The sequence below is a fragment of the Onthophagus taurus genome, chromosome 7 (assembly GCF_036711975.1).
Source record: "Onthophagus taurus isolate NC chromosome 7, IU_Otau_3.0, whole genome shotgun sequence".
In the NCBI taxonomy this organism is placed as follows: domain Eukaryota; kingdom Metazoa; phylum Arthropoda; class Insecta; order Coleoptera; family Scarabaeidae; genus Onthophagus; species Onthophagus taurus.
In genome coordinates, this window is record NC_091972.1 from 35,542,143 (window position 1) to 35,557,698 (window position 15,556).

A 15,556-nucleotide genomic window follows, 5' to 3' on the forward strand; every position below is an offset into this window, starting at 1 on the left:
AAGTAAAGTACTGAATGTGCTCTTGTTTTTTTATGATTTTTACATATCTTATATTTTAACAATTATCAGCTTGTTAGATTATTCAATAATGGGGGTAGCATAGGAAAAAATCGTTTTTGAATATTTAAAAACTATTCCACCAACAAGTGTAGAATCGGAGCGGTGCTTCCTTTCAGCAAGTCTATTAAACACAAACTTTACTAATTACTTACTAATTGCCTGTTTGCGACATTTCTTTAAAAACAATTCTATGGATGGTAGATTTTTTTATAATGATTTGTATTATGGTTAGACTAAACTACAACGTTAGAAACAGTTTTTATTTATAATTACATATGTAGCCCATAATACCCGGGATTGCCCGGGATAGAGAATTCTGATTCTGAAATCCCGGGATTATAAGAACCCTTCTTGATTGTAATCCCTACTGATGATATTGATATACGCGTATGACAGTTTGGTATGCAGTTATACATTCCTATGTAATCGAATCGTATATCTTTGAAAAGATCAGAATTTGAAAGACATCAAATAAATATAGAAACATTTAGCTTCCACAAGAAGTGTGCATGTTGTGTGTCGGGTATCTATGAGAGTAGTGATCTCGTAAGCGCCCTGAACGCGTCATTTTTCGTTTTGGTAACTTTAACCCCAAGATCACCGGATTTGTCCAGCTGTGATTTTTTTGTATGGATGTGTTTAAAAGAACGTGTTGTTCTTCACAACCCCTATACTTTGAAAAAGTAGAAAAAGCCATTACAGAAAAAGTGCATTTGATCGAACAAGATTTGATAGTCAAAACCATGGACAACTTTCGCCACAGACTTGAAATGTGTATGAAGTGACCATCCTCTTGAACTTGAACCAACTGGTAGATATTGAAACATATTAGAATATCCTCGTTTATTGCAGACCACGCATTTAATCTTGGGTCAGTCGAGACTAAGTCAGATGATGTATATTTGCATTAATCCATACATTACATTCTTAGTTACTCAAGAAACAGCTATTATTTTACTCCTAAGTTTAGGGAGATCCGGTGTTGAAACCATTGAATCGAGCCCTAAAGCCACGTGCAATGAAGAGTATAAGCTAACTGTTTTTAGCTGTATATTACCATTAAAACCTTGCATTATTTTCACAAATGTTACAAAATTCATCATCTCAATCATATTAAATGAGATATTGAATTGCAAACACTATTACACAAATTGAACCATTAATTTCCAATGAAGACAAATAAGACATTCAAAAATGTTCCTCTAACTATAAAGTGAAATGGAATCTGAGAGACTTTTGATAGTAACCAACGTTCTGCACCATCAATTTTAGTTTTTGATTTATAATCATGTGTATTTATAGCATTCACTCATTTTGATTAATTCAGCACCTCAGAGGTAAGGTGTGTTAAGTCAAACTTTTTGCGAAATGAGTTATCTCCACCATGTGTATGTTTAAACATTAATTTTTTGAATTATAATTTGCCAAGTGAGGTACGTTAAAATTAAAAATCCCCAAATGGGGATCGTGGCAGCTAATGGGTTAAGTCCACTTTCAAATCTTTCTCCTTAACAATTTCGAGTTTGTGACTTAACCTCTGAGGAGCTGAATTAGTTTTACAACAATTTGATGTTTAGTATAAACAATTGTGATTAATTATACTGATTTTACCAATTGATTTCATTTTCAGATTTAAATTATTGTGGAACACACGAACCATGTTTAAATGGTGGAACATGTGAAAACACCGCTCCAGATGCCTATCATTGTACGTGCCCCGAAGGATTTTCCGGTGTTAACTGTGAAGTAGTAGACAACCCTTGCGCACCAGCTCCTTGCCAATACGGAGGCACTTGCATCGTCGATGGGGGTTCCTTTAATTGCCAGTGTCCTCCAGGTTGGACGGGCCCCACCTGCAATATAAGTAAGTACCAAGTTTACGCCCCCTTTCCAGCCCCCCATCTCTCGAGGAAGACCGCAACGCGAACGAACCCCAAATTAGAAACAATAACTTTACGACGACGCTTCGACCGCCGAAGCTGCTTCGGCAACTTCTTGGGGGCCACGGCAGCGGTTTCGGGGCCGCAATCAAAATTAATTGGCGGCCGGGGTTTATTGTCTCGCAGACTACTTCAAAGAGTAGCGAAGAAAAAGAAAAGGGTTAAGGGTTTTTGAGTTAACCGCATTTAAAAAAAACTATTTTTAAAATAAATTTTTCTTTTTCACAATTTATTCTCACAAAATGGTTAACACTTTATCTAAGATATTGCCGCTTTAAATTAGAGGTTCAAATTTAAAATGTCGAGAACAAAGAATGGGTTGTGTTGTAAATGTGCCAAAAATAACGGCCCCGCTAAAGAAAATGTGTAAATTACTTTGACGTTTATCGGGTTCTAAATAGACGTAAATTGTGGTTAATTTGACGTTTCTAATGTGGTTTCAAAAATATTGCGTCTTTTTAAGTTTATTTATAATTTCGTTTGGAAATATAGTTTCGTTATAAAAGTAATACTTAATTAAGAATGGCAAACAGAGGAGTTAGAGTGGTGACCGAAGAAGAAGTCAGGTTTTGATCGTTGAATTCTTCTTTTTGTGGTTTGTTGCCACCACAAGAAGACCGAAGAAACCGGCGGAATGCTGCGGGGGTCAGAGGTGAGGACTTGGTCCGTCCATAATTAAGTCTCCCCGCGATCGCAGCACTCCTAGCCGGTAATAGATATAATAACGGGGCGGAGAGGCGAAGTAATTGCTAGGTAACCGCTGATTTATACTGCCCAGTCCGGGCTTCTATTTTTATTCCGGCACACTCTATTAATTCCGTGATTCGTAGTTCTGAGCCGATAGATTTCTTTTTCTAAAACTCGGCAAACGAACGACATTATTTTCCTTCTTGTAAGTCAACGGAACAACTTGTAAGTCGACTTTGCCTCAATATCAATGAGTTTATTAACGCTCACAAAATCATCAACTTGACTTAACTTGAATTTCTCATTAATTATTAATCTCTTCTCTATAGAAGGCGTTACTTTGCTGCTCTTGGTAAAATTGACAAGAACCGTTGATCTGCCCGCCCAAAATGTTCTTCTGTCGGCTCCGGGGGTGGAGAAAACCTTCCTACCACCGAAGGCAATTTTTCTTGTTTTCGGATGCGTTTGCACACGGTATCGGTTATTAGATTCCAGAATTGGTTCCCGTTCGCAGATAGTGTGGGTGTTACCTTAATTATAAATACTCGATGGTATCTCGAACCCGCGTTTAATTAATTATGTTTACTCATTTTCTTCATCAACGATAAACTTAAAAATATTATAAATTTATATTTCGATTAACCAAACTTAATTCGAATCCTACCAATAAAGAAATTGTATTTAATTCTTACAAGAAATACATTTTTATTCCTATTAAAAATATAAAAGATAACTACCACTTTCAAAACAGAACCAAAAATTTGTTATGACGACCTCAGAAGTCGTTTACAGTAGACTTAAAAAAAACTCAATTAATTTCACTTCTGGGAAAATAACAGGTCTGTGATTTTGACAGTGGTCGAAGGAAGGCGTGGTGGTAAACATGTTAGTCCCAAGGCAGGGTTTTCTGCCACTTTCACCCATTTTCAAATCCCCTCCGTCTCCGTCTCAGCATCGAGACTCTCGAGACTCCCTTTTACGCCAGATACGACCACTTCTGAACCCGAACCGCTGAAGTAGCTGCTCTTAAACCGTGATTTATATATAATGCGTTCGTCGGCGCAAGGTTTTCGTGTGAATTTCGACCATTATCGGCCGTAGAACTTCTTAATCGGCACGTTCTAAGAATTTACGAACACGTAATCACAGTGTGGGGCTCTCTTCTCTTGCTACGAACGCGTTGAGAAACTGGAATAGCTTTAAAGTTAATTATTACTGTTCCATTAATTAAAAATGCCAACAACTTGATTTTTTTTGTCGTGTTTTTATAAACCGTTTTTAATATAAAGATTCTCATTATTTATCATATTTTAGTCAGAATTACTATAGCTTATTAAAAACAAAGTTTGTTTTAGACTCAAGATTCAGTGTTGTATTGAGTATGATCATCGGAAAAGAGTTCAACTCATTTCACATCCAGAGAAGTGAATGTGTCTGAATTTGTACCAGTAACTTATTCATGCACTAACTATATCTACACCAAGTTGATTTGGGATTTGTATTTACACTAATAGATCTATAAGAAATTCGGGTACTGGTTGTGCTTTTGTAGTCCATGCAGGGTTTTGTGCATGAACTCTGACTTTTTATCCATATTTTTTGCGGAATGATCTAAATCAACAAGACGTCTATAATCATCTGCTATTTTAATAGTGCCATAAAATCAGTGCAGGGCTCTGATGACCAGAAAGCATATTTATAATTATTTGTTCCCAGTCCCACAAGTGGCAAAAGAAATGATACGTTTGATGGAACGGTTGCTGGAGCTTTAGCTGGTAGCATATCAAACGCCATATGCATCTTTGGTATCAATCCAGCTTCAAAAAATCTATTGTCTGGGTTATAAATTCATAATAAGAAAACTGCGCCAAACATCGTATCTCGCAGGACTTAAACCAGCGTTGTTTAATGCCCAAATCGCCCAATGGTGAGTTTAACAACCATAATACTCCATGCTAATGCGGAAGATATTCCCTTATACACAGAAGATGAGGTAATATCCGCAGTAAATACTATGAAAAGTAGGAAAGCACCTGGTCTAGACGGTATACAGCGGAATCCCGCTAGATAGCTATAACTGCGTCCCCAAAACTCTTACTGAACATGTTTAACATCTGTCTGAGGAATGGCGTCTTTTACGAAAAGAATTCAAGGACTTGTCCATATATTATACCGAAAAAGAAAGGCCAAACATTTGTGCTTGCCAGATACAGCAGAGAAGTTCACTAGCGCCTTCAGAATGATATTGAGTAAATAGGTCAGGATGGTAACTTATGCTGCGTGGCAGAGTTATAATGATAGACTGCAGACTTTATCCCGAATGTAATTAGTATGACGATTACTTCCAAAAATATCTAGGGAAGATAGGAAACGTTAACAACCCTGCGTGTCTTTACGCGGATAACAAATACAATGATGCTGAATACACTCTCTTCAAGTGCCACAAATGGAATCGACTCGAGACAAGTTGCAGGCGGAAATCGGAAAAATAATATGCTAGTCATGCCAGATACCATTGCTAGTCTTGTGATACTCAGCGAAACAGCATGGCTAAAAATAACTTCTTTTATGTCAAACTCAATGGAAACCATTACCATTAACCTCATCATGTCATTGCAACGTTGCTAAAATTAAGTACAACGTCAAAACTTCAATTTATAATTTATATTTAACATTAGACAAAACAACTTCAACAAATCCTCAATTTTTAACATCAATCTTCATCAAAAACTTCATTTTCAATAGGAATCTGGAGTAATTATTAGTAATATTTAATATTAACCAAAAAATTCAAAAACTTCATCGAAATCTAATCTAAACGTAATTCTAATGAGAAGATGTAATGGTAACACAAAAAACTTAATTGAAACTTAAGGAAATTCAAGAATCTTTTGAAAATTTTGATCACAAAAGTTAATAATAAACTTCACTGAAAATCAAGCAAAAGAATTTCAATGAGACAAAATACAACCCATAAAGCTGTATCAGTATCTTAATTTTGATCATGATGCTTAATATTAATCCAAAAACTTCATCGAAATCAAAAATGTTTACCACAAATTTATTATAAAGCAATGAAACTTTAATAGAAGATGTAGTTCTTATCAGAAAGATTAATACTAACTCAAAGAACTTCATTGAACTCCAACTAAATTCAAGAAACTCCATCAAACCTTCAAATTAAAACCAAATCTTTTGCATCAAGCAAATGAACTTCAATGAAACAAAAGGCAATTCATAAAATAATATCAAAATCACAATTTTGATCACCAAGATTAATATATTAACCCAAAAAACTTCGTTGAACCCCAATCAAAATGGGCGAAACTTCATCAAAACTAGAATTAAGCTGGATGTGATTTATTAAATATTATCTTTTTAACAATTATCTTCAACATAGTTATATTCTTTAAATCGTCAACTATTCTAAGTTAAGCTTTAATTTGAGATATAAATCGTTACTTAAACTCTAGAAGAGAACCGGAAGTGGTTTTTCAAATATCACCTTTTTAAAAGTTCTCTTTGACACTGCTAGATTTCAAGTTTTCTTTAAACATTTCTTTCCCAATCAAAATTCACAGCGATAACACATTTTCCAAAACCAACGACTCTAAAAGAGTTAGAAAGATTTTTAGGAATGTTAAACTTCTATCACAGATTCTTACCTAACATTTCAAATATTCTTGATCCCTTATACATACTTTCAAAATACTTCACTATCAAATACAAAAAGCGATCTCATTGACTTTTTGGACATTGAACACGACAACGCTTTTTCTTCAGCTAAAGATTTTTCGTCAAAATCTATCTTTCTAGGATATCTTTCTTCACATGCTACCCTATCATTGTCAAGTGATACATCTAACACAGGTATGGGAGCTGTTTTAACACAAACTATCAATGGAACATCTCAACCATTAGCATTCTTTTCCAAAAAATTTACTTCATGCCACACCAAATATTCAACTTTTGATAGAGAATTATTCTTTGCCATCAAATTTTTCAAACATTCCTTACATGGACATCAATTTACAGTATATACAGATCACAAACCCATTGTAACATCAATTTTTTCGTCCACAGACAAAACTCCTGGTCAAACCCGATATATATTCAAATGTTATCACAGATACTCTATCCAGAAAAAACATCGGATCTCTAAATTCATCTTATCCAGATTTTCTAACCTTTAGCAACGCTCTACTTGGTGACACAAAATTGTCAAACTTACTGAATACAAAATTTTACAACAATCCTTCAAATTCTTATCATTTGGCCCATCAAACAAGATCACAATCTAATATCAAACTGTGGTGTGAAACCTCTTTATCATCTCCAAGAATTTATATTCCACAACAGTTCAGACAAGCAATTTTCGACAAAATTCATAGCTTTTCTCATCCCGGAATACGTTTCACCATTCATGCAATCAAAACAATATTTTTTGGCCACACATGTCAAAGCAAATTCATGTTTGGGTCAAAGTCTGCTTAAAATGTCAACAAGCAAAGATCCAAAAACATACAAAAGCCAGAAGCTTTTTCGCTAAAAGATATCACATCTTCTACTACAGCGAACACACTTTTCTGGCATTATTTGAGTCGATTTGGTATACCTACCACCACAATTACACATGATCAAGGAGGCCAATTCGAATCAAACCTTTTTTCAAAATTTAGCACATTACTCGGCACACAACAAATGCACACATCATCTTTCCATCCTCAACAAATGGAATGTTAGAACGATTTCATCGATCATTAAAGACAGCTATCATCACTAAAGGAGACACGACTAGATGGAACAACAATCTACCCCTCATCCTACTAGGATTAAGAATCATCCTTAAGAGATGATCTAGATTGCTCCTCACCAGAACTGCTTTACGGACAACCACCAAGACTTCCTGGAAAGTTCTTCATACCTACTAATCCATCTATAGAATATGAATCTTTCCGCTCCAGTTTAAGAGAAACTTTTTCCAAATTAAAGCCTGTTAATAGATCTTTTTGAAACCGTCGTTATCTTCGCGATACGAAGGATCTTTCAAAGTTCTTACAAAAGCAAATAAAATATTTCGTAATTCAGAAATGGAATACGTATAAAGTCTCATGTGATGAAATATTTTCTTTCATTTTCAGATATAGATGAATGCGCCTCGGCACCATGTCAAAATGGAGGCCGTTGTGTCGACCTCGAAGACAAATTTGAATGTGATTGTCCTTCGGCTTGGGAAGGAAACTTGTGCGAATTTGGTATGTTTTCGATTAAATTTACTCTTATCTTAAAATTAAATCGTGATTGCTATCTCTAACTTTCTAAAATGTATAATAATAATTTCACTTTTTGTCCCATGTTATCGTTATTTTGTTTTGAAAAGTTGATTAAAAAATTGTGAAGAAAGTGAAAGTAATTTTTTTCTTTATTAATTTGATTGCAGATGCAGATGAATGCTTGACGAAACCGTGTATTAACTCTATATCTTGTACGAATTTGTTGGGTGATTATCATTGTGATTGTCGTGTTGGTTGGAAAGGAAAAAAATGCGATCAAAACATAAACGACTGTACGGGCCAATGCTTGCACGGAGCAACATGCATCGACCTGGTAAATGACTTCCATTGCGCCTGCCAACCAGGCTACACAGGTTAGTACCTACCAAGAATCGTCGAATAGTAGAGAACCTTTACGTTGGCAATTTAAACCGTAAGACCCGCTTTGGTAATATAAGCTGCGGCCACAAAGGGAAGAGAGATCTCGGTAAAGATTGAATACAAAGGGGCTCCGCCGATGGAAGAAACGGCAGATCGCGAACGCCTCTGACACTTTACGAGGGTAGATCCAGATCTGATCATCAGCGGCCTCAGGGGTCGCCATAAACTGCCGCGAGCAGCGAGCTCCTCGTGCGAAACGTGGAATAAGAATGTGTCATTAAGGACGGCTCTGACGTGTGAATGTTGACATAAAGTGTACTCACTTCAATTTCCACACACTCACACACGCTTCAACGCGTTTCCCCCGCATACACACTTTAACATTTCAAACTAGAAAAATTATTTCTTCCTTATCTAGTTTAACACAACTTCTCTGGTATTTTGTTCCTGGCGGAAAGTAGATTAATAGCAGTTTAATTATAGATTACTCGCTTCTTGTTCTTGCGTCTACATTTCGAAGTTTTACCATCAATCATTTTCTGTTAAGTGTGTCGATTTAACTAGAGCATAGTTTCAATGAGTAATGGTTTAAGATCTTGTACTGTAATCTTTATCTTAAATCGTTCATAAAGATTTAATCGAATAAATTCCTAAAGGAAGAAATATTTCTTATAATTCTTTTTAACATTTCTAGAATTACACAAAGTGAACACGTGAATTATTACTAGTAGTAAACCAGAACCGAAGAGCAAAGATATTACCACGCATGCACGGTTCGTTTCAGACGGTGTCCTTCGAGACGCTCCAGTACTTTAACAGCATACAGAGCGACCCTCTTCTCGGCCATTGTCTCCATGGTACACGTCGCGCTTTGCTGACGCTGACCAAACCGAAAGCCGCCATTTGTCTAAATGAAAAATTACCTTTTCAAACCGCCATAATTCACTATATACGCGGTGCCCTCAAGTGCACCCTTCTTCGTTTCTTTCAATTTTTTCTTCCTCCTCTCCGTCAACTCGTTTCCGTCCTCTTGTTTCTCGGCTTCCTTCGAGTTTCTATTGTCTTGTGCCACCGAGCGCGGTAATAAGCTACGTTTATTAATCGCTTAAAGTCAAGAAAGACAATTCAATTTTCTTTCTTGTTTACTTTGACATGGTAAAAGGTGGTATTAAGAAACCATTTTTTTTGTTGTAGATCAGTACTGTTCCACCGACATAGATGACTGCGCAAGCAATCCTTGCAAGAACGGCGGAGAATGTGTTGACAAAGTGAATGGATTTAAATGTATTTGTCCTGTTGGGTTTACTGGACATGAATGCGAGGTAAAGTTTTTCATAAAATAATTGATTTTAAGAAATTAAATAAATTTTTTATTTTCAGATTGATCACGATCATTGCACACCGGATCCCTGCGAAAACACTGCGCCATGTTTCAACACTCAAACCGATTACTATTGTCATTGTCCTGAAAAGTGGCAAGGAAAGAATTGCAGCATTCCTCGTTTATCTTGCGACAATCCGCCGTGTAACGAAGGTGAGTTAAATTATACAAGTAAAATCGTGAGCAGAAACATTAACTCCGCTCGTTTTGACCGTCCAATCATCGCGTTTATTGAGAGAGACTTTTTAAACGCAAGTCACCGACTATTTAACGACGACAATACTCTTGAGATCGAATCGGAACGATATCGACGCGACCCATCGTTTTATCTGATCTTCATTTACTTAACCATTTTTCAAATCTCATTTGAAACTTTTGTTGGTGCCTCTAAATGTTTTGATATCGACATTATTATTGCTTAGATCTGATGTGATAATAAAATATTTTCCTGTTTCCTGTTTTAACAACAGGTTCTTGACGGTTCAAGTTCAAGATCGGTTCTGTACGAGAGAGCATAGTTGTTAACGAACAATGTACGCTATTAAAAGTCAATTAAAAAGAGAAAAGAAACATTTACAAGAAGACACCCGGTAAAGAGTAACGGTCGACGGCGGCTCGAAGCCATCCTATCCTTTCGTTCTCCGGTCTCTTCGGCGGGCTCCATTTCATCCTCAGCGGGGTTCCTGTACCCCCCATGAAGTCCATCCCCCCACTCTGCCACCCTACCACGAAATTGCCTGTCAACTAACGCGTCACACAAGATTCATGCACAATATTAACGGCGTTCGGCCTCACTAAACCTCAATATGACTCATAGATACAATATTTTCCCCCCATCGACGGTATTTAATTATAGATTTCTTTGGCATGGTTCGTTCGGCCGCCGAAGAAGGACCAGCAGAAGACGAAGAAACTCGATGCAATAACACCTTTTAACTTTACCTTCCGTCCGGTCCTTTCGTGTTTATTCTTTCTTTACCATCTCACGGAATTCGATTTACGTTTTCCGACTTGTCACCATTTCAACTGTCCGCAGTTAAAACTGGTTCTTCGATATCTCTTGTCTTTTCTTCGCATAGATCCTGCTGTCTACTAATAGTTAAGGAAGAAAATTAATTGCAGGATGCTTTGTAATTAAAGACCGGAAAATATTCAAATACAAAAAAAGACAAAAAAAAACCTTTATCGTAACTAACTACTTCAATCTAATCTTTAAAATTGCGCAAGAACTTTTCATGTTTGACAGAAAAAGGTTGTCTTCCAAAAGTCTCAATTCCAGACTATCTTCTCTAATTTATTTCTAAATGAGCCACCTATAACTTTTTGTCTTTTCTTTTTACTGCAGGATATATATATGCAGGTATTTTGACATTAATTAGACATTTAGTTTACTTTTCGTAAGTATGGGTGGTAAAAAAGGAATGCGAGGTTCTTCATATCGTGCAGTGAGACGTGGCAGAAAACTTTTTAATCGTAATATTCTGAAACATCAAAGTGAGAGTGTGACCAGTGCAGCCAAGAAGTTAAAAATGAGCGAAAATGACTACAGCATCAACATTGATGCAGCATTTGGATACCGTTTCATTGATTTTATTTCTGTTTTTACTGCCCTTTCTAACATTGTTGTTCGCAAAAAGTTTGGATCCAAAATTAAATTTTTAGAAACAGCTCAACGTGGTTTGGGTTTCAAAGTGTCCGTTATATGTGATACGTGTTCGGCGCGTTATATATTATCTTGCCCTTTGATAGTCAATTATGCCTATAACATCAATCGAAGATTAATATTTGTTAGGCAACTAGTTGCTACTGGAGTGAATGGTATTACAAAGTTTTGTGCTTTTATGTGTTTACCGAAGCCAGTTTTCCATTCTTTTTACAATAAAGTAATTGCGAAAATTGCACTTGCAACAAGAGAATTATCCATTCAGAACAACCAAATTGGAGGAATTTCATCTCTACTTCGTGTAACAACATTAATTGGATCGCGTACGGGTAAAATAGTTGATCTGGAAATAAAGTCAAAAATTTGCAAAAAGTGCAATTACTGGAAAGGTAAAGAAGATACTGTAGAATACCAAGATTAGGTTGAAGATCATAAAGAAAAATGTGATATAAACCATACCGAATCTTCAAGAAAAATGGAAGTGGATTCCGTCATAGAAATGTTTCAACGTTCCAAAGAAAAGCATAATTTGAAATACTGTTTTTACATAGGAGACGGAGACAGCAAAACTTTCAAAAGTATTATGGACTCAAAACCTTACGAAAATATTAGAGTGACAAAAAAAGAATGCATCATGTGCAAAAGCGAATGGGTACGCATTTACGAAATTAAAAAAAAAACAAGAGAGATCTAGGAGGCAAAGGAAAATTAATAGGGAAATGAATTGGTGAATTTCCATATATTATGGATTTGCTATTCGTAGAAATCACGATTCCATAAAGAAGATCTAGGCTACATTGTATGACAAACGTTCGACTCGTGGTGTTCCTGGCAAAAGGCGTATGCTTTATCACAAATTGAGGACTACACCCACAACCCAGCAATAAACAAAGATGTTTTAACGCTGTGAAACCTGTATATAAAGAACTTTCCAGAGAAGATCTTATGACAACATATTTATGTTATGGTCTATGACACCAAAAACGGTTTATAGTGGCAAGAAAGTGGTTGGCATTGCGTCCGATATTGCCGCTTGTAATTTTAATGACAGTCTTACAAGCATAATGAAAATAATGCAAGCATTAAAGTTAACAACTGGAAGATCTTGTTTTGAGTTTTGCCACGAAACGGACTCACGTCACATTGCCCACACTGACCAATGAGGCTAAAGAAGCTCGTAGAAGCTTAATGTCAGACAGATTAGCTGCACAAGAGGAGAATAACCACCAAGAAGGACAAATGTATTTAATTTTTCGTATTGATCAACTTTAAACGTCTTTTTCTAAAAATTACATTTTTCCAATTTGTGCGCTTGATAAAATAATGTAAAAATATGGGAGTTACATTTTTAAACGGATTTTGTATCATCTTATTCTCTTCTAGTCTCTTTTACAACCATTTTTACGTATGTTTTTTTATCAATAAATATGACATTTCTGGTAAAATCGGCAAAATTTTGCCAAAAATGAATATTTTTTTAAAATCTCACTTAGTTCCCTAGTTTTTGAGTTTAAAAAAGTAATCGTTCTCGAAATTTGATTATTCGACTTCTGGTTTAAGAGAAATCCTGGACACCAATTAACCAATTCATTGCAGACATCTAGCGGGTGTAATTTTATTTACCGTTAATAAATAAAATACGTTTTTAAAACTAGAAAAGCTGCTTTTAAAAGCACCACAACCCGTTTTTAGAAGCACCATTTTTTTTTGAAGATTCCTTATTTAAACACCATTTATGGTCTTAAATATCTTCAGGGAGGCGTTGAACTACAATTCATCGTCTTCCTAACGAGCGTATTGGGATCTTCCGTTGTCATCAAACCTTAATGCCATACCATGGCTAAACCATGCCAAGTCTACCACTTAACGTATGACCACATAACGTATGACGCCTTTGGTGAAGTGCGCTTTGGTAAGGCGGATGAGTTGAAATACTGGACAGTCTTCTGTTCTGTCACTTCTTCTGTTAGTCAGCGTGAAGTTGAAAACAAGGTTAAAAACAAGCTAATCAAACATCAGATCTTTGGTCGTCTTCTTTTTCTCCAATTGCTTGGGTTGAAACTATTCAGTGCTATCCTTACCTTATCAAACATACTTGATTTCATACAATTTCGTTAGGATCATCATTTTCCAGAATTAGTTGTATATGTACTTCGTTGGATATATCGGATATGGTCCACAATGCAATTCTTGTAGTTGAGAAAAGGAGTAGAGTCCTTCAACCTCGAAAAAAAAGCTTCTTAACGGTTTGGCAGGTGTATTTGGCAAACTTCAGAGGACAATCTTTGAAAATCTTAACAAGATTATCAGTAAAATCAGGTATAAAGGGAACCTTAGCAAACTTGGAGGGTATTGGAGGCTTCTCATCATCTGGGGGATGTGTCATGGGCCAATCAAGCTGCGAAGAGGATAGAGAGGGTAGAGGATTCTGCTGACAAGTGAACGGGGAAAACCATTATTACAGAAGATATCAGCCAAGAGCCTAAGATTCTTATCTCTAAATTCATGGTCGGAACTTGCTTGAGAGCCTGCTTTTCATGCTCTTAAGGGTATTTTCCTTAATTTGAATGGGATGGCTGGAAAAGAAATTAATAAACCGACCAAAATAGGTGGGCTTCATATACCATTCTAAGACAATGCTTTGATCACTTTTTCTGAAACTAGTGAGTCCAGAAAGGGGACACTACTATTGGATTCATTTTCAATCGCAAACTGGATGTATTGATTAACAGAGTTGAACTCCCTTTTTACTTACAATAATCTGTCATGCGGTACTAAACAAATGTCATCGACATATTTATAAATGAAAGGAGAGCTAAAGAATATACGTGTCCAAGATCCAATCCGTAGTTATGGTGGCCAAGATGGGGCTAAGGGGATTACCCATCGGAGTACTAAACTCCTGCTTGTAGAACTTTTCCGGGAAGGAGAATACCGAAGAGTTAAATAAGAACTCAATGATCTTAAGGAACATATCATGGGGAATCTCAATTTGAGGTTGTATCAGGCTCCAGTCAGCTGATAACCTATCAATGACCAACTGCAAAGGGATGTTGGTGAAAAGGGAACCAACATTCGACGAGATCAGAACAAACTGAGGGGGTAACGTCACACTTCTCATCTCCTCAGCAAAAGCGAAGGAGACACTGATGTTATATGTGGTCTTACTGGTGAAGGCCAAGGATAGAATAGTGGTCAAAAAACTGGACAACCTAAGTAGGAGACCCAACAAAAGAAATTATCGGTCTAAGAGGTGATCTTTCTTGATGGATCTTAGGGAGCCCATAAAACTTGGGAGCGGTGCCATTATGACACACCAGAGACCTGTAAATCTGTTTGGAGATGTATACATTGTTGCTGTTGGTCTTCGACATTGGGAACAATATTATTCCGGCTGCTCCAGCAGTGTTTCCTTTTCAGTTATCATCGCCAGGTACAGTTTATCTACTTTAGGCTGAAGAATTTAGAGAATATTGTCAGTGATAAGATAACTCCACTACTCTCTATTGCTATGTAAAATCTTACTAGCACCATTTTCAGAACTTCTTGATCAGACAATGTTTTTAACATATCTAATATCTATCTGTCTTAGAATTGCATTTTTAGACAGTTGCTTTTGTCACATCTTTTTAATGGGATTAATGACATGATGCTGATCATACTGACTTTATAAAATTAAGTCCATGTATAAAGACATTTGTATAATCCGAATGAGTGAACGTTTATTATTACAATTGGCAAAGTGACTTAAAATGAAACCAGTTAAAATTTGTCATCTAGCAAAGCTGGAAAACACCTTTGTTTGAAATCCAGTATGCATCTTAAGTCAAGTTTTTAAGGTCGTCTGCGAAATTGAATTCTTCCTGAATTAGTTACATTCTACCGAGGCAAAGCTCAGTAGTTTTTGTAGTATGGGAGAAGGAAATTCCATTAAATGTGTATTAGTAGTCCAAAAACTATTAAAAGGAATTGAAATATTTTCTAGAATGATTGAAATATCATTTAATGCATTGTACAAGTTCTTGTAGAATTGAATTTGTTGCTGTTATCATTGTTGAGGGCTTTGCCTTTGATAAGATACTTCTACAATCCCATGTCCCAAAAGATGATAAGCACCACACAGCTTAGCTAGCTCCGTACAATTTTATGGCATGAATTTTCTGCTTCTTGC

The 15,556-nt window shown here is 36.2% G+C and overlaps 1 protein-coding gene across 3 annotated transcripts in view; it reads left to right on the forward strand.

Annotated features, from left to right (window-relative positions):
* Positions 1-15,556, forward strand: part of LOC111424038 (protein serrate) — a 188,851-nt gene that overhangs the window by 169,222 nt on the left and 4,073 nt on the right. For all 3 annotated transcript variants that reach the window (XM_071198214.1, XM_071198216.1, XM_071198215.1), the window contains exons 7-11: positions 1,691-1,924; positions 7,829-7,942; positions 8,128-8,334; positions 9,536-9,663; positions 9,722-9,875. In XM_071198214.1, coding sequence (XP_071054315.1) covers positions 1,691-1,924; positions 7,829-7,942; positions 8,128-8,334; positions 9,536-9,663; positions 9,722-9,875 — 837 coding nt within the window. The remainder of the gene's footprint in view (positions 1-1,690; positions 1,925-7,828; positions 7,943-8,127; positions 8,335-9,535; positions 9,664-9,721; positions 9,876-15,556) is intronic.